Source organism: Microtus ochrogaster, unplaced genomic scaffold (genome assembly GCF_000317375.1).
Source record: "Microtus ochrogaster isolate Prairie Vole_2 unplaced genomic scaffold, MicOch1.0 UNK12, whole genome shotgun sequence".
In the NCBI taxonomy this organism is placed as follows: domain Eukaryota; kingdom Metazoa; phylum Chordata; class Mammalia; order Rodentia; family Cricetidae; genus Microtus; species Microtus ochrogaster.
The window spans coordinates 772,758-792,358 of record NW_004949110.1 but is presented as its reverse complement, the minus strand read 5'-3'; the positions used below and the strand labels follow the sequence as shown (position 1 = coordinate 792,358).

The following is a 19,601-nucleotide window of genomic DNA, read 5'->3' as shown; positions in this document are numbered from 1 at the left end:
CATAGCACTAAGTGTTGGCTGCTTGCTTACCATTAGCTAATCGCTGATGAACTCTCTTGACAAAAGCTTGGCTCAGAGATACAGAGCACAGAGGTAATTTCTCACATAACCCTTTGATTACAGAGGTTGGCAGTTAGTGACAGGTTTGAGCCTTCCCCTCCCCGCAGGTGCCGAAGACGTGGACTTGCGTAGTTGGAATGCATATTCTGAGGACAGGAAATTCTGAGAAATGAAAAAGTGTTCACCTAAGGCAGATGAAATAATCTGTTCTGTTGCAGAAGCACAGGCTTTTTAAAAAGTTAATAAAATGGGAGGAATTGTGGAGGCCCAAAAATGTGATCCTATTTCCACTTGGACCAAAGGTCGGAGAGTTGGAACTCACCTCTATTCCTTCAAGGTTATTGTGTTTCTACCTCAAACAAAGGTCCCACCTAGATTTAGATCAGAGTTCTGCACTCCCACCACACTCAACCAGTGATTCCTTCCCCTCCCAGGAGATGGAACAGAATGTCCAGGCCCATCCCAGTGTTCACTGTGTCTTTATTGAATACACAACATAGACAAGATCGTCACTGAAGCTCTCTCTACATGAAGAAAGCTGGAAAGAGAAGATTCTAGTCCATGTGGGTTTGAGTCAGTTCAAAACCACATTTAAGGCACATGGCCGGTGATGGCTGCCACATGGGTGGACTGGTTGCTGGTGAAGTTCTTCTTTCTCACTTAAAAGTTTTAGGCTTCTGGGTTCAGTGCAGGACTGAGGGGGCCCCTGGGTGGATTCCCCACAACTTCCTCCTGGGAAGGATGTCCATTGAAGGGCTGGCTGGCTCCTCACTTTGTCTGCCAACCAGTTGCCTTTGCAGCGTTGGCTTATACCTGAGGGATGGGGTAGGAGGCACAGGCAGCCAGGCCACACATGTTCTTCCCACGCTCAATGAGAAAGTACCTGGGCAGAGAGAAAGGATTGAGGCCTGACTAGTGGCATCCATACTACACAGCTTTCTAGAATGTTCTGCTGCACATGACTCCAGGGATTTTGCCCTCTGAATTTATTCATAGAACAACTACCATGGCCTTATTTTATCAGCAGGAAATGACTGGCCTCACTTTGTAACTAATTTCTTTCTTTTTCTCCTTGAATATTCTACTTCCCAGAATTGATGGAGGCTCCCTTCTTCCCTCTGTCTAGGTCCTCACATAGCATCCTACCAGTATATCTATACCAGAGAGTATAAATAAAACTCTCCTTTGTGTGTGTGTGTGTGTGTGTGTGTGTGTGTGTGTGTGTGTGTGTATATCTGTCTGTCTGTCTCTCCATTAGTCCTGATTCAAAGAAGGGGCTGTCACTTATTGTAGCAAATTCATTGCTTTCATTTCTCAAACCCCTCCAGAGGTTGGTTTTGTCCAAGCAAAATGCTGAGGTCTGGCTGTTTCCAGCCTTCAGTTATAGACCCCATTAAACCAACTGATCTCCTGTCACCTGCAGAAAACTTGCTGGGACCTAGGATCCTATGAGGGGTCTTGCTAACAGGGTCTTGCTGTGAAGTTCCATTTTCAGGTTCTTCTTTCCCTGGCCTGGCTAGGGCTTGCTGTCCAACTCCTTAGAAGCTGTAACTTTTAGATGGTGTGCCTTACACTCGGGGTGCCTCTAGACCTGAGCCACATGTGTCCCAGCAGTGGGACCTACTTACCCTTTATCTCCCCACTGGGTACCCCAAGAGTTTTTCACGATCCAGTAGGGTACTCCATCCTGCTCTCCATAGCCAACAGCCAGGACTGCATGGTTGACCTTATCTGGAGTTTGATGACAGGTAGTGCTAGAAATAGAAATGAATTTACAATGGTTTGTAGTGTAGGAAGGGTAAAGGCCAGAACTGTCACAAACAAGGGCTCTCTAGTGATGTAGAGAGATGCTTCCCATTGGACAGAGGGTGGTATGTTGGTTGTCAATCAAGTATGGTTCAACCATGATGGGAGAGAATGAGTTTCTTCAGTTCTAAGCACTGGTAGTCTCCACATAGGACTGGCCACACTGCACAGTGGACACCTCTGACTCCCAACAAGAAGAGTAGCCTCCTGCTGCACTTCTGCAAGCAACAGTGCTCAGCTAGAATTCAACCCGCTGCATTCCTTCTAAAAACTAACTTGTGCTTATGACAAATATGTTGGCTTGCCATTTAGCTTCCATGAGACATTCCATGATTTCAAGAAGACAAGCTACAGTGGCCATGTATTGATTCAATGGACATGGAAAAAAGACATAAGTCTTTTATCCCAGCACTAGGGAGGCAGAGGCAAGTGGATCTCTGATGTGGGATTCTCTTCTGTATGCTGTGATCATGTTTTATTGCAATTGGTTAATAAAGAAGCTGCTTTTGCCCAATGGCTTAACAGAGTAAAGCCAGGCAAAAAAAATCCAGAGATTTAAAGAGAGAGTAGGTGGAGTCAAGGAGATGCCATGTAGCCACCAAAGGAAAAGGAAGCCAGTAGGAACCTGGTGGAAACATGCTGCTAGGCCATGACCTTGTGATGATGCACGGATTAATAGAGATAGGGTTAATTTAAGATATAAGAATTAGCTAAAAATATGCATAAGCTAATAGGCCAAGCAGTGTTTTAATTAATATGAGTTTCTGTGTGATTATTTCAGGTCTGGGTGGCTGGGAAACGAATGAACAGTCTCTGCCAACAGAGCTCTGTGAGTTTGAGGCCAGCCAAACCCTGTCTTAAAAAAACCAAACCAAAACAAAACAAGCAAAAGATCCAAAGGCATATGGAAATTAAGTGACCATTGTGTCAGGTACAGGGCAAGGTGCTGGCCTACAGGCAGCAGGACCCACTTTGCCCTTAGAAAGCTTTATTTGGCAGGGGGCAGTTGGGAAAGAGGCTGCCCCGCAATGGTCTGAGGGATGGGTCAGTGAGATAGGGGAGAGGACCCCCAAGGAGTGGTATCTAACCCAGGGGGATGGGAAGTAAAGAAGCTTCCTCGAGGAGCAGGGGATATACATGAAACTCTTAAGTTCTTCCACATGGCTGGATTGAGGGAATCGAGTAAAATGAGAAGAGACAGTGGTGTAGGAGGTTCTTCTGTTCATGAAGGAGCCCAGAGAGCAGGGAGCGACTCGAGGGACTAACTCCTTGTTGATTGAGCTCATTCCTGGCACCAAATTGGCAGACTAAGAGGTGTGGGCACAAGAAATCCCATGGTAGACGTGCTGAGTGGAGCATGGTATAGCTCAGCAATAGAGTGATTGCCTACTGTCCACAGGGCCCTGCGTGCTAAGGACTCTGGTGTTTGAGAACAGTTCATTTTCCTTTCCCATATTCCACCTGAGCCTTCACCTTCTTAGTGCTGGAATCATAGGTGTGTACCATCTATGTGGTGCTAGAGACCGAACCCAGGGTGTGTGCATTCAAGGCAAGCACTCACCAAATGGTTACATCTCCAACCCTATCTCCAAATATTTGACTATGTTTTTGAACCTTAGTTTTCTTGACTGGATTCAGCCCTCTGTAGATGACTACAGAGCTCTGGGCATGGATTTTGGCCTTAGTCACGACTTAGCCACAACAGCTTGGCCTGTGGCATTCTTTGTGACCTTTTTTTTTTCTTCTGGGGTAGAGACTTGATCCCTGACACTCAGAGCAACAAGAAGACTAATGGAGAGAACATATCCTAAGTCTTATGAATACAATCTAATTAAGAGTCTAGGGTGAGCTGGAAGCCACGTGCTGGGTTTGAGGAGGCCCACACAATCCTACGCACTGTCCCTTCTGATTGCCAGGTCCCCAGCTTACCTGGAGTAAATGCCCTTTCGATACAGCATAAAATCTTCAGTCACCTCAAAGGCAAAGCTCACAGGGTTGTGTAGTGCCACAGCTTCCACCATTGCCTTCTCATCATTCTGTGGACAAACAGAGGGTTGACAGACCTGCATGGTCTCTGCCACTGCCCTACCATACTTATGGCCTGTTGCCTCAAGGTAGGGGCTAGAGTTCTAGAGACGTGCAGGTGACCATGGGAACCAAAGCCCCTGGCACTCAGCAGTGACACAGACCCACTTTCTTATGCAGGGTGCCAGCAGCCTTTGGCTTGATTTTCATTCACTTTTGATTCAGGGTCTTATGGAGTCCAGGCTGGCCTTTGTAACTGAGGATAACCTAGGATTCCTCATTTGAAATGGACGCTATAAAGTAATCCCACACTAGCTCAGAATAGATTATAATAAAGGGTTATTTATTTAGGGGTAGACTCACAGATCACAGTCCTCTGCACAAATGGGGAACAGGAACTGAGTCCAGCAGCAAGGGGAGAGAGAGTGCACAAGCTTTATGGCTGCATTTATAGTATAAGAGACCACACCCAAGTGGGCTGCTATCTTAAAGGCTATTGGCGAAGGAGTTTCCACAGCACCCCATCTTCCTGCCTCCACCTCCCAAGTGCTGGAATTACAGACTAGTACTACCATGCCTAGCTCTGATAAATTAGCACTTGGTAGGCAGAGGCAGGTAGATTTGTGAGCTCAAGGCCACCTTGCTCTATATATTGAGTTCCAGGACAGCCAGAGGTGCATAACAGAAAGACTGTCTCCAAAAAACAATCAATAAATATGCAGTGATGGAGATGGAACCTAGGCTCTTGAACTTGTTAGGCAAGCGTCCTATGTTATATGTTATTTGTCATCATGCCCGGGCTCTGTTGTTGTGTTGGGCATCAAACCCAAGGATCAAATCTTGCATGTGCTGAACAAGTGCTCTACGAGTAAGCCACACCTCTGGCCTATTTCAGTTTGTATCTGGCATACAGTTCCTCCTCCCAAACTGAACTAGCTCCCCTGTGGCTTCAGCCTTTGCCTTCACTTTCTGAGTGTCTGGGAATCTCCCGTTTGTCTCCCTCACGTCTTTCCACACAGCTCCGCCATTCATTGTCTCAGTCACGGCTGACCACTGGAGCCAGGGACTGTGAAGGATGCAGAGGCCTCCACATCCAGGAGGAAGACAATCTAGGGAACTTCAGTGGTGGAGCACAGAGAGTACAAATCCACAAATAAGTAAAGACTTATACCATGATGGCAACAAGACCAGCCAAGGCTGTGGGTCCTTCTAAGTGGGACCTGGCACTTCTGTGGGGGACGGCAGGCAGAAGGATGTCATGAATAGCTTCTTGGAGGTGGTGTGAGAGCAGCAGCCAGAAGCATCTGGTATACTTCAGGAGCCTCCCTCCCAGGCAGGGTGGGTGGTTCCTCCCCTCAGGTGTTTAAAATGCCCAACTGGGGAAAACTGAAAGGGAGTTACAATGATGAGATGCTCGGGAGTGGGGAGGTTCAGTGAGTGAAGACCAGAGCTTGGAGAAGGGAAGTAAAGGACAGGAGGAGATAGCATCTCAGTGTGTCTTCCCTCAGGCAAGGGGTTCCTTCTGAGTATGGTCAGAAGTCTTGGGAGCCTAGGATATCACAGAGGCCGGCCCACATAAGGGCCAGAACCTCTGTGCCTGATGCTGTTTCTACAGCTGTTCCTTGTCCTGTCTGAGTGGGCTCTGACAAGATTCAACCTGGGAAGTAGGCAAAAGTTAACCTTTGGGTGCCTTGTTCACTTCACAGTGGAATACAGTGGCCCAGAGGGCCAGTCTTGGTGGGTGTGTTAAAACTAGGTTCTTTTCAGGAGACGATAACAATACAAAGTGTGGGCTGTGTTGCTGGAGTGATGAGCCTCAATTCTGGAATGACATTTCTCAGTTCCAATCCAGCCTCACTTCCTAGCTCCTGGGTGCATTATTTAGCTCCTCTGAGACTTAGTTTTCTCATCTGTCAAGTGAAGGTAATAACCAGTCATTTCGAGATAATGCCTGCCAGGTGGCTCTACAGTGCCTCTGATCACTCCAGACTGTTATTACTATGGAGAGCTTGGCACGCCTTTCAATTAGATGGCAGCTGCTGTCATTACATAAACTACATGCTTGTGTCCTGAATCTGTTTATGAGTACACGCCCCCTCACCTGCACACATCACAGAGGTTCCTTGCATCCTACACAGTCCTCCCAGACTCATGGGGGCAGCTGTTACTGCTCACATGCTCCCTTAGAAAAGCAGGTGGCACTGGGTGCTGGGGAATGCTGTCCTTCAGGTCTAACAGCCACTACTGTCCCTGATTAGTCCCAGCAAGACTTGCTGATGTTCTCTTGTTAGGGGGGAAGGGAGGGAGAGTCCTTAGACCCTCCCCGGGGGTTCCAGCTTGTTCCTCCCTCCTGAGCCCCTGTCAAAGCTATATAAAATTCTGTCCCAGCTTCCTGTGGTCCCTGCAGGTTCTAGTGTACACAAGAAATGGCATGTTTATAACTCTGTGCCGCGATGGGAAGTCGTCATCTTCTCTAGGGTGGACCATTTTGGTGATACAGCTGCTTTGAGGTCACTCATGTTCCTGTACGTAAGCCCAACAAACTCATGGGTTCACCGAGCTACCCATGAGTGCAGTGTGAATACTTTGGTCCGTTGTTGGTACCCTAGCTGGGGTGAGCAGGCCTCTACTAGTGCCTTACCAGGAAAACGGAATGTGTTTCTCCAAGTACTCAAGGTGTGACATAATTCGTTAGGGGTACGATTTATCACTCTCCTGCCCTCAGCCTGGATGCTGATGTGGGACCAACAACACAGGATACACCCAGCCCCACTTAAACCACAAACAGGTGACAGGAACGAGTCATACTATGTCCTTCAGTCTTGGGGATAACCATGACTACAGCAAAACTTACCCTGACCTTACTGAGAAGCCTAGGCTCCTCATCTCACATGCTGACCTGCATGCTCCATCCTCTGGTGAGACAGTGGAGATTACCACTTGCATTTAAGACAAGACAAGAAAACCAAGCACAAAGCCTCATATGGGCTTGTACTTCAGAATGCAGGGCATCCTCTGTCAGTCCATGATTCCCTTCCTATCCTCCATCACACAGTCTTCATGGTGAGCAGGAGTCAGAGGTAACCCAGACTCCTCAGTGACGGACTACAATGATGACCCGCTCTGTGGCCTCCATATCAGAGCACATTCCCTAGCTAGAGATGGACCCAGTACTCACGAGTGTGATGTTGGCGACATCCTTGACAAATGCGATGGCCTTTTGGGGGTTGAACTTGCAGTGACCATCCTGTTCAGGGCAGCACAGGGAAGCGAATATAGATTAGAGATGCTTTGCCCGAGGCTGAGGTGCCACCCTCCTGGGAAGATTGATAGCGTTTTCTAAGCAGCCTGCACGCACGAGGGCCTTGCTGACAGTAGCGCTCCAGAGAGGCTCAGAGGCATTTTTGCCCTCAAGGTATTTAGAACCCAGGGGCAGGAGACAGTTCTGTGCTGTCTGGGACACACAGTGCTTGGTCAGAGCCCAAGGAAGAACCTGAGCCAGCCGAGGAAACTGAGAAAGAGAAGCCACTCTGGAACCTCTGTAGCAGGGTTAGAGGGACAGTCCAGGGAACAGGGCCAACCGGAGGCGGGCAGAGATTAAGTAATTGTCAGAAATGGGGGGAGGGGACTTGGTTTCCGGGACCTCGGAATTGTGGGTACAATGATGGAAAAGACTGGCCTGTGGGGAGAGAGATCCCAGGAGCCTCCATTGTGCTTTGACCAAGGTAGGTACATAGGCTGAGCTGCTCAGAGAGCCCCAGGGTGAGGCCAGCTAGGTGTTTCCTGAAGAAGGGAGACCAAACTCTGGATGGGGTGGTGACTCGCGGCGAACCAACGGAGTCAGGAAGGAACAAGGCAAGCTGAGTTGAGGTGGGAGGGTCCTGGAGAGGGGCATTCAGGAAAGACAGACGGTGTTACAGAGGCAGGAGTGAAAAGAGGCCCTTGGTAAGAGCAGTGGGCACAAGCAACACCATGAGGAGGCCAGATTTGAATGGCAGCAGGGTGGAGGGGGATAAGGGTGAAATGGAGATGAGAGGGGACACAGCGGAGGCCCCCCACAGTTACCCTGCCTCTGTAAGGGTAGGTGTCTTCTCCCATGATGCCCTTGTTGTACAGGATGTACTCGAAGGCCTGGCTGGGTAGACCTCTGCAAGAAGGACACATGAGTAAGCCTGGGGTCGTGGTGGGGCACATTTCAGTGGCAGAGGCCTGGGAGGTCTCCAGTACTCTCCCTGGTCTCAGGCAATGGAAACTGCACAAGCCACAAGTGCCCCTCTGTGCCTGTCAGGAGACACAGGCAGCCTCAGAGGGCTGAAGGAGTCACTGTCACCACAGTGCCATCTACAGCAGGCATACCTATGGACTGTGTCCACAGACACTCTGCCTGAGCCCTCATGGTAGCCCCAGATAGAGCTCAGAAAAGTGGGACACCATGCCCAGGCCACAATCGCAATTCGGACTTTAAAGATTCTAAACGTAAATCCTTCCCATCTTCCTACCTCCCATAAAACAAACAAAAATTGAACAAATTCTCTCGGCAGACCCCACTCCGTCCAGTCCTTGCTCTTCTCCCTAGGATCCATGTTACCACCTGACCTATGCCACGCTTGTGCATGGCTTACTCAACTCTGAGGAATATCGCCTCTGTGTGGTCCGCTGCCTGTTGGATTCACAGGGGGATATGGTGGGCATCGGTACTTGAATGGAAAATGGATGTGATGTCATGAACCAAAGCAAACAGACTTCACAAGGCAGTGGGACTCCAGTGTGTCCAGAAGGCAGCCTTTTGCCGTAGGCAGTGTGAAGTTGTACAGAGAGATGAAAAATGAGGGGCAACTAAGCCCGCTGTGGATCCTGGGCAGGCTGTCGCATCAGCCCTGAGTCCCTGGGGCTATGTGGACCCTGCTAGTCACTGCTGTCAGAGTAGAAGATGGTGCATGGGATGTCCCACAGAGAAGCAGTGAGGGCAAGGCTTGGCCTGACCGGAAAGTCAAGGCTAAGAGTATGTCCTAGGGGACATAGAGTCCTAAGGGACTTTCTGCATATTATAGGCACAGAAACCCGAATAACCACACAAAACTCAGAGATCAGCTCACATGGGGAAAGAGAGGAGGGCTAATGTCGCTGTGAAAACGGGAGTTAGTGACTTATTCAGAGGATGGACCAGAAGTTGGTCCTGCACAGCATTATGCATGGGCACATTTCCATATCTCATAAGGCTCTCAAGGGCTGGGCAGCTTGTGCTTCAGGTGCCTTGTCTAAGGGCCAGTCAGCTCTCCACATGTGAATCCGGGCTTTGGAGGGGGATATATTTGCTCCCCTATCCTTTTTTTTAAAAAATACTATTTATTTATTATGTATACAATATTTTGTCTGTGTGTATGCCTGCAGGCCAGAAGAGGGCACCAGACCCCATTACAGATGGTTGTGAGCCACCATGTGGTTGCTGGGAATTGAACTCAGGACTTTTGGAAGAGCAGGCAATGCTCTTAATCTCTGAGCCATCTCTCCAGCCCCTCCCCTATCCATTCTTTTGGCCATTTGTCCAGATGATTCAGTGACTATTGAGGCTGTCCATGCTGAGGACAGGGCTGGGTGACATCTTGGGAAGAGGCTGGGTTCAGCCCTAAACTTTCCAGCTCTGAGACCCTTTAATTCTACTGATGAATGGGATTTCATGATTCTAGCAGCCACTGACCCTGACAACAGCAAATGGGGGAGAGGAGAAGGGGTGACTCTCCCCTCTGGAACATACCCTTGGCAGCCATGATTGTTGAAGTTCTGGGCACAGTCCACCAGCTGCTGCTCAGCCTAGAGCAAGAAGCACAGAGTCAGTGAGGAGAGGCCAGGGAGGAGATGGCTGAGAGGCCAGGGAGGTGTCGCTGTGAAGTGTCAGATCTCCCTAGCTCTTTCACATTCGTGGTCTAATTGGTGTTGTGTGGCAAAGACCCTGTAAGGTCCCCCCTGGGAACAAGGCCATCTCTGTATATCCCAGGGTGTCTCTCCTGCAGCTGGCACATGTTGGGAGGGGCTCAAAATGACCTGGCTGCAAAGCAGTTGAAAGGGTGTGATGAGGTCCTGTAGGGGTGGACACAGTACAAACTGTGCATCTCACAGTGTATGCTAGAGACACTGCTCCCTAACTCCTCAACCCAGGCTCTCATGGCCTTGCTCAACTCTCCCTCTTCCCTACACAGTGGGACAGTTCCTTCACAAGTGTCCCCCTTCCCGTGGGGGTGAGTTGACAGACACGTAGGCCCTAGCTCTTCCATGCATGGGAAGGGGCACAGCTCCCCGAAGGGGTGTCTTGCAGGCAGTTTCTACTGTCCAGAGAGCTTGGTGAAGTAGTAGGCCGAAAAACTGAGGCTGTGGGTACATCCACTCAGGAAGGAGTCCTTGAGGAATTTCTTCACTCTCATTCTTTCTGGGAAACCCATCAGTTGAGATTCCCAGGCTAAATGTCCTCAGGATTGGACATTTAGGGATCCAATAGAAATAGAAATTTTGGCTAACAATGTGAATGAGCCCGGAGGTTCAGGTCTGTAGGAAATGGCCCATGGCTGACATCTTACCAAAGACAGCATCTTCCCGGTGGCGATAGCCACAGCAGACTCCAGGGCCCCTGTGGTGGAGAAGGTCCAGCAGCTGCCACAGGACCCCTAGAGAGGACACATAGGCAGAGGGAGTCAATGAATGTGCCCTCATGACACAGCTCCATTCACCAGTGTGAGAACCTTGGTCCCTGGATGCCTTTTCCCTTTCCAAGCCCCCATTGGCAGGTCTGTCCACGCTGCCCTGCACAGGCTGGCATCCTTCCTCTAGGAAGCAGCAACCGAGACTCCTGAAGGAAGATCTGATCAAAAGGACGCGTAAAGGGTCAAAGAGAACGCTTTATCACAATGGAGGCCACTGCAGGCCCCGTGGGAGGAAGCAGAACTGGCACTTGACTTGGACAGGGACCTGGGTTTTTGTTTTTTGCGGTTTTCGTCTTCCATATTCCACTTTTTAAATGTATCTTAAATTCCTTCCTCAAAGGCCAAACTCACCATGTAGCTGAGACTACCCTTGAATCTGAGATCCTCCTGCCTCAGCAGGGATTGCAGGAGAGTGGCAGAGACCCGGTTTTGAGTTCCCTCCTGTTTATCTTGGTTCTTGAGCTAGCTATCCACTTTCTCCCCCTGTACACTTACTTCATTTCAAGGGGGCTTTCAGAGCTAATGTGGGGTACTATGACCACTGTCTGTCACCATGGAGTAGCCACCGTAAGACATCACATGCACCCCTGAGTAATGGCTTTGTTCCTATCCCAGGTGGTCAGGCCTGTCTGGTGGCCTAGAGTCCAAATAACAGGAGAACTCGGAACCATAGGCTTCCCACCTGCCCAGAGAGTAGGGTTAGGGTTCCATGCTTTGAATCGCCATGAGACTCTACAGGGCCTGCACACTGTGTTTGGCTCACTATTGCCCTTCACATTTCTGCTGAGGCAGATGCTTGCTTTGCTCCCTCGGAATGCGGTTTACACATCCAGTTAGCTGTGCTGAGCCTGTGAAGTCATGGGGCTGTGCCACGTGCCTTTTGTGCCACATGACTCTCATAAAAAAGAGTCATGTGCCACATGACTCTTGTGGATAGTTTCACATGAAAGCCAGGAGTTTCTAGGAAGGCAACCTTAACCTCGGATTCCTAGAATGGTGAGGTCAGCATCTTTGAGAAGTCTGCTGTGGTGCCATTTTGAGGGGGAGGGAGCAGAGTGCAGCGGGAACAGCAGAACATGGGGTTTAGTTTTTAGAAGAGAGAATGCACTAAAGCTCCCAGAATCTGGGGGAAAGGCAGGCACCTGACCAAGTCTCCTATGCCCTGCAGAGGGCTCTCTGACAATAAAGACCACCTCTACACACACACACACACACACACACACACACACACACACACACACACTAAGCCCAGGGCATGCAAATGAGAGATGCTGGGCTTGGTTACTCATCACTAACCACTTAGAACCATGCCCCAAAGGCAGCCAGCAAGGATAGTACCTGCAGCCTGGTGCCCTGAGGAGGGTCTGAGGGAAGGGAGGAAAAGATGCTTTCTGGGCACAAAAGGTCCTGGTCTTTGGACTCGGAGGGCTCAGGGAATGTGTTTTGAGCAACTCAGCAGGACAGACCTGGAAGTCCTGAGGATTTGGGCCAGTGTGCAGAGAAGGAAGGCAGGGCCATTTTCATCCTCCAGAGCTGCCAAACCTTAAAGCAATGACATCCAAAGCCTTGAAGAAGAGAGAACGGGAGAGGCGAAGGGAAAAGGCAGAAGTAAGGATAAGCAGCTCACAAAGGTGCTGTGAGCGTCTGAGTTGCATATCCTAGCGCGCTGTAGGACAGCTGTTTTGGCGGGAACATGTGTGGACTGCCATACATACCTGATTTTTCACTGCTGAGACAAAGTTTCCTTTCTTCCGCCAGTCCATGGAGGAGGGGTAGGGGCCAGTACCACGGAGGTAGTTACTTTTGGTGGCTGAACAATTCTGAAACAATCAAATACATTATTTTCAAGGCAGGATGTATAGGTGGACTGACCAGGCAAGAAGTACAGGTGGGGTGACCAGAACAGAAGAATTCTGGGAAGAGGAAAGACTCAGTCTGCAGTTATAACCCAGACACAGAGGAGGCAAGATGAGAATGCCTCGCTGATTAAAGGTACTAAGCCACGTGGCTGACACAGACAAGAATTATGGGTTAATGTAGGATGTAAGAGTTAATAAGAAGCCTAAGCTAATAAGCCAACCAGTTTATGGTTAATGTAGACCTCTGCATATTTCTCTGGGACTAAACGGCTGCGGGACCAGGCGGGACAGAAATCTCTACCAACAAGGAACTACACCAACCTGAGGCTCTGACCAGAGATATTTGCGTTTTATTTCAGCAAAACTCATGTCTGAAAACTGGTTCAATCCCACTGAAAAAGAGAAGGGAAAACAAACCAAGCAAAACTACATGAAACAAAGGCCACAGTGAATTGATTAAGAAACAAGCAAAAAAAGCAAGAGCCCTTGTTTACCCATGTTCTAGTTAGAGCTGCTACAACTTGGCTTCTGTAAAATTCTATATTTCATACGATTCAATAGCAAGGCCAACTGACACTGTGCCTCAGAGCTGCTCAGGCCGACAGAGGCAACCCAGAGTTGGTGGATGCAGCGATCTGAGGTACAGCCCAGGCATCTGCTGTTTTAGATCCCCACTGTAAAACTGATGAGCACCCAGGTAAAGAGCCGCCATACCTGTGTAGTGTCTTCCCACCCTCCCCCATCCAGTCTTCACTGCAACCCAGCCAGTTCCATACTGTCATGTCCTCTGTAAGTTGCTAGCACCATGCAGGAATGGCAGCTCATGCTTGCTGCTCAGAGTCCCTTTAGCTGAGCTGTCATTTCTCAGCAACTGCAGTGGCCATGCTAGATGTGTTTCTAGTGACCCTCACCTGGAGAGAAACTGGGTGACTCCAGAGACTGTTCATGGGCTCAGAACAGTCTGAGAGTCGAGGTCTCGCAGCAACCTAAACAGATCTAGGTTGTACGTAGTGCACCCTCATAGGGCAAGTGGGGGGTTGGAGGGGCAGAGCTCCTCTAGAATCTTTTGTAGACTTCACAACTTCCACAGAGGGTTGCCAGTACTGTCTAAATTTATGTCCTTTCCAGAGCTATTATCTGAGGTTTGCAAGGACATTCTCAGAGTCTGAGTCCCTGCTCTCTACACCCAATAGCCCTGAGAGGACCCTTTCACCAGCCGGTGCCACTAATTATTTTCTTTCCAGAGCTGAGATGTTCCCACCCCTCCTTCTCTCAGAGGCCTGGGGGGAAAGGGGCTCAGTACTTTTAAATGTGTGATTCCTCTGGTTGTGGGCTTGTATCTTCCTCCAGTTGTTGGCAAACGTATGCAGTCTGTAGTTGTACTCCACCGAGCTGTATGTCTTCTGGTGCTAAAACAAAACACAGCAGCAACAAGTCATGAGAACAGGTGAAGCTTACCAGAGGGAGTCTTTCTAGAGATCCCCTCCTGCCCAAGATTCCTCCACGGTGTCATGTATGTATGTAGGCTGATCTAATGTCCCTAGACAAGATGGTCCACTTCCCAAGTGCTGAGATTACAGGCGTATGTCACCATGCCTGGATCACATGGGAAGTGCATGCTAGGCAAGCATGCTACCTACTGAGCTGCATCCCCATCCCATGGGCATTTTCATTCTGTCACTCTCAGGACAGATCAGTTAGATGGGGCTCTGTTCTTGTTCTCTACTGACAATATCAGGAAGTTACAAAGCAATCCTTTACGTTCAGGGAACTGTGGCCATGATAAGACCACACAACTGTCAGGACATCTGTTAAGAGTTCAGGAGACCCTGTTGAGGAGACCTGCCAAGCTCAGGTGGCCTGTGGACACCATGGTTCATAGCTGAGCCAAGTGTATGGCAGAACCTATCATTTTCAAAACTGCATATGCTACTGTTCTCAACAAATTCTGCAGCCACTGTACAAAGTGCTCCAAATACAAATTCCAGCAATGAAGCAAAGGCATGAAAGTCTTCTGCCAGGCTCCTCCCTGGGCACTACTATTTGGAAGTTTATTTCATGGTGGGTCTGCCTGGAGCTTGGTCAGTTTGAAGCATGGAAAGACCCAGGACAGAAGAAGGTTGGAAAATCCCTCTCTTTTGTCTCAAATCTGACACAATTCAGTTTGCAAACAGGAAGCTTTGTGACAAGAGAAACTTCAAAAGAAGAAGTAGGCCACTGACCTGTGTCATCCATGACTTAAAGTGAAACTTTTCTGTGAAAAAAAAAGAAAAATAATTAGGTCCATGTGTGCCTTGTGATCATGTTGAGTCTACAGCTAAGTAGGGCACTAAAGAACTGACTTACATTTTATTTCATTTATTTATTAATTTTTACTTTTTATATTACTATTATTTGATGCAGGGTCTCACCCTGTAGACTTGGCAGGCCTCATGGAGATCTGCCTGCCTCTGTCGTAAAGTGCTGGAATTAAAGGTATGCCACCAGATCCAGCTGATTTCCTTTGCAAAATATCAAAGAAGAGGTTGATGTGGGTTAGCTATTGCTTGAGTACAAAAAGGAACTCAAACCCTTTCTGCTTTTTTACCACAAGAAATTTTAAGAAACTGCTATTTCTATGTGGTATATGGGGTAGGTGTGCACCCATATGCCTGTATGAAGGCCATAGGTTGGTTTTGGATAGCATTATCTAACTCTCTCCACTTTACTTCTGGAGACAGAGTGTTTGGAACAACCCAAAGCTCAGTCATTTGGCTATACTGGCTGTCCCAAAAGCTCTGGGGTCCTTCTGTTTCTGCCTCCCAGCACTGGGGCTACAGGTATGTGCCCTGACACCCGGCTTTTCGGTGTGGGTGCTAGGGATCAGAACTCAGGTCCTCATACTTGTATCACCCACCAAGTGTGTGTGTGTGTGTGTGTGTGTGTGTGTGCGTGCGCGCATGCTCATCAGAAGACAGCTTTTGGGAGTTGGTTCTTTCCTTTTACCATGTGGATCCCACAGAGCCCAGGTCTCCAGGCTGGGTGGTAACTGTCTGTAGAAGCAGAGATCAGCCAAGGTACAGGCTTCCAGCTTTCATGAGCGATCTCCCATGCTGCGGGGAGGGCGACCTGAGGTGATGTAGCTGTCTTTGAGTTATTTCTATTTCTTTAACTACCCCTTCATGCACAATGCAGGAAATAATCCCAGTAAAATTTATTGGTTTATCAAGTTGGACTTTGGTGGCATTCTTACTTTGATCTATCATTGGTTCCCTATCACGGATGAGTAGATGTGGTTTTGTTTTGTTTTTGTTTCTTTTCTGTTTTTGGTTTTTCAAGACAGGGTGTCTCTGTGTAAGAGTCCTGGATGTCCTGGAACTCACTCTGTAGACCAGGCTGGCTTCAAACTACAGAGATCTACCTGTGTCTGCCTTCTGAGTGTTGGGCTTAAAGGTGTGCACCGCCACTGCCTGGCATAGAGTTTGTTTGTTTTTTTTTTTTCATGTCTACCTAGGAATAGAATTTTTGGGGTGCTGGTAATATTTTATTGCACATGATTTAGAATTTCCATTTTAAACTTAAATAGCTGCAAAAATGAATTCTAATGTACAGTAAATGTTTAACATTTTTATTTATATTTTTTACAGTGTGTGTATATGTGTACATGATCATACCATGGTATGATTGTAGTGGTCAGAGGACAATGTTCAGAAGCATGTTCTTGCCTTCTACCATGTGGATTCTGGGAATTGAACTCAACGTGTTAGGCCTGGTAGCAAGCACCTTGTCTCTTTGAACCATCTCACTAGCCACTTGCATTGTATATTGACATTTGAAAATAAGACCACTGGGCTAGGGAGATGGCCGAGCAGTTAAGGCACTGACCATGAAAGAAAGAGGACTAGAGTTTGGATGCCCAGAACCTTCTAAATGTCAGTGGTGCATGTAATTAAATACATGTGATTAACCTGTAATTCCAGTGTGGGGTGGCAGAGGGCAGATGCCCAGAGTGTGTCCAGTAACACTAGCCAAATTGATTTGATTGGTAGACTCTGCTTCAATGAATAAGGTAAAAGAACAATCAAGGAAGATTTCTGATATTAACCTTGGGCTTCCACACACACCTGTTCACATGTGTGTCTACATATGAGAACATACATAATACATGTATTTACTGCCTCCCATACAAACACGGTGTTGGATAGCTTGCTGGTCATGGAGGCACAAGCTTGCTAATTCTAGCACTTGGGAAGCTGAGGAAAAAGGATCTGGGGGAGTTCAAGGGAAGCCTGGGTTACATAAAAGACCCTACCTCAAAATACCATCCCCAAGAACAACAACAAAAGAGTTCAATATTACATATTTTTTTCTCCTTGAACTCCTATCTTTCTGTCCCACAGAATTTTAGCCTAAGGGAGAACATTTATATTAAATCATCCTATATCATTTTCTACAACAAGGCTTCTTAAACTTCAAAAAGTTATTCTAGACTGAGCAGTAATCATAATTATTATGAAGACCTTGCCTAATTTTTCCAAACTTATTTTAGACTATGAAAAGTCATCATTAAACCTAACAAAGTAAAACTCGAGTGGAAATACATCTTTTGAATATGTGATTAGGACAATGGGTGGCTATATACCCCAGGCTAGTCCTGAACTCACAATCTTCATGCGGTTGGCTCTATGAGTGCTGGGATGGCAGGCGAGCATCACACCTAGTCCAATGGGCAGTTTTGAACTAAAGGGTCTAGACTGATTCTCTGACACCATCTGAGTCTGGATCATTTGGAATAGCTCCACATTGCCCCAGGGATCCCCAGGGACCCCTCCAGCACAGCAATGTGAAGGTCACTGCTGTGTGTCATTTACAGTTCAATCCACAAGCAGCAGACCCACTCTGGCAGCTAAACCAGGACCTTTTCTCTCGGGAAGAAAAAACATAGTTCTTCAAGACAGGTCCCCAGGCTCAGGGAATTCCAAACCCTGGTTAAGGGCCTGCTGTCCCTGAAGCCTTCAGAGAAGACAAACCCCAGCCCAGACTAGGCTCTGCAACAGGCAGAAGTTGATGGCTGTGTCTCTTGTGGGGTTGTCAAACCAACGAAGAGAAGAGAAAGCCCCAGAATTTCTCATAGAGGGTTGGTGGATGAGAACACAGATGACCTTAGGGGAACCTCAAATCCATCCTAAGCTTACTATGACTGTTCATTTCATTAATTAGTTAATTTTTTATATGTGTATGTGTGTACAGAGTGTGTGCAGTGTACGGGTGCACTGTGTAAGATCGGAGATGTCACGTTGTCCCCTATCCCTCTCCACTTTACTGAGGCAGGTGTCTTTGCCTGAGCCTGGAGCTCGCAGCAATCTAGCTAGTCTGCTTACCCCAGGGTCCCCCATCATTGCTCCACGCTCTGCCATTACATGCGGCTGCCGTGCCTGGGTAGCTTTTCATAGTTCCGGGGATCAGAACTCTGGTTCTCAGGCTTGAATACCAAGTGCTTTTCCGACTGAGCTATCTCTCTAAAAGGAATGTTTTGATGACTAGGGCATGGCACATGCTGGGGGATAGAGTACTTGGCGGGGGCGGGGGAGGGAGGGTTAGAGGCAAGAAGGTCAGGAGTTCAAGTTCATCCTTGGCTAGTAGTGTGTTAGAAACAGAACAAAGAGAACCAAAAAAAGGGTGGAGGGGAATCACAAGGCCCCAACCGTAGGCTATTAAGAGTTACTGTAGCATCTGAGAAGGTGTCTGTGTTTCTATAAATAACCTTAATAAAACCCATGGAGTCACAAAGAGATTTAAAGTGGGAGAGAGAGAGAGAGAAAAGAAAAGGGACAAGCTGGCAAGAAGAAGGAAGTGGGAGGGGAACAATAGAGGGTAATGAATGCTGAAGTGTGATTAGAGTATGTTAAATACATGTATGAAAACATAATAATGAAACCCATCATTGTTTGATTAATATATGCTAATAAAATCACTAACAAAAAGAAAGTATAGTTTTTATGTTCTACTGAAAGACCAACAGCCAGGCTAGGAAACCATAGCCCCCCACCTACTCTTGAGTCAAGGGTTTTGACTGAAGGACTCTTTACACTTGAATGATTGGCAGGAAGGGCGTGTGTGTGTGTGTGTGTGTGTGTGTGTGTGTGTGTGTGTGTGTGTGTGTGTGTAAGTTCAGCTGCACCTGAAACTCATTTAACTACTAGCTTTACTGTCCATAAATAAACATCTATTAGAACAAGATACTTGGGGCTGCTTTTGTCCCACAAGCGGGCCTTTAGGAGTTGCTACAGAGACCAGCGCTGTATAGAGCCAAAATATCTGCCAAGTTAGGGCTACTTTTCTGATCCAGCTCTCCCCGCACACCACACACACTAGGGTTGAAACTGCTGTGGGTACAGTGTATTCCTCAGGGCAGGGAGTATACACCAGCATGCCACAGACTAACAACCAAGGCAGGGAGATCCCTGGGGGCCAAGTCCACGGAAAGAGCCAGAACAGACTGGGATGTCTTGTGACAGGGCAAAAAAGTTCTGCGTTCCCAGCTGTCCCAGCTGGAGGGCAGAAAAAGCTGAGGGCTGCTGTATCGTGGCCTGGACAAGACAGACTCTGGGCCCCCACGGGCCTGTCTCTCGGATCAGGGTCCCCCAAAACCACCCCAGCTCCCTGTTCTTCCTCCGGTGCCCCCAGAGCCCTGAGCCCCGCTTTCTCCCACGTACCTATGGCGTTCACGGTCAGCTCGGCGGTGGCCCGGGCACTCAGCAGCCATGCCCCGGCGCACAGCAGCGACAGCGCGGCCCACATCGCAGCGCTCAATGCCCTGCCCGGTGGAGCGACCTAGGAGCCCAGCCGGCGGGAGGGAGGTGGGGCGACGCCAGCCTCCGCCCTGGAGACACTGGTTACTTCCCCGCCCCCTCCCTCCTCTGCACTCCTGATCTTTTCCTGGAAGGGAAGGGCAGGAGCCTGGGCGTGAGGGCTGGTCTCGTCGTCAAGTGTGTATGCTTCATCCCCGGAAACCCCATCTTTATGGGGAGTTCGTTAACCATAGCTCCTTGGCCTTCCCCAGGACTTGGAATAAAGGAACAAGAGGGCTGTCCCGACTGCTCCCGACAGACTTCTGGGTTTGTTCTGAGGCTATCACACTGTACCTACTTGGCCATTTTCTTCTTTTTTTTTTTTT

General features: G+C 48.4%; 1 protein-coding gene across 2 annotated transcripts; it reads right to left on the bottom strand.

Annotated features, from left to right (window-relative positions):
* Window positions 1-520: 520 nt before the first annotated feature.
* Window positions 521-19,294, bottom strand: Ctsh (cathepsin H). 2 transcript variants are annotated; one of them, XM_005366640.2, is made up of 12 exons: window positions 19,141-19,283; window positions 14,668-14,699; window positions 13,749-13,854; window positions 12,767-12,837; window positions 12,302-12,406; window positions 10,464-10,550; window positions 9,647-9,702; window positions 7,957-8,038; window positions 7,070-7,138; window positions 3,796-3,902; window positions 1,689-1,814; window positions 521-943 (listed from the first exon to the last, which is right to left on the bottom strand). In XM_005366640.2, exons 1-12 carry the CDS (start codon window positions 19,223-19,225, stop codon window positions 868-870), a joined length of 1,002 nt encoding a protein of 333 aa, XP_005366697.1. In that variant the 5' UTR covers window positions 19,226-19,283; the 3' UTR covers window positions 521-867. The 2 variants fall into 2 exon arrangements, with proteins under 2 accessions (XP_005366697.1, XP_026644799.1); XM_026788998.1 differs by lacking the exons at window positions 521-943; window positions 1,689-1,814; window positions 3,796-3,902; window positions 7,070-7,138 and adding an exon at window positions 7,163-7,772 and having other exon boundaries at window positions 19,141-19,294.
* Between the last annotated feature and the right edge of the window lie 307 nt (window positions 19,295-19,601).

Bases quoted from the DNA above. Each gene is read 5' to 3' on its own strand.
- Ctsh (XM_005366640.2), bottom strand. From the start codon at position 19,225: ATGTGGGCCGCGCTGTCGCTGCTGTGCGCCGGGGCATGGCTGCTGAGT. The intron at 9,703-10,463 runs GTAAGATGTCAG...TTCTTGCTCTAG, and splicing joins CCGGGAAGATGCTGTCTTTG to GCTGAGCAGCAGCTGGTGGA. The intron at 8,039-9,646 runs GTATGTTCCAGA...TCCTTCTTGCAG, and splicing joins AACAATCATGGCTGCCAAGG to AGGTCTACCCAGCCAGGCCT.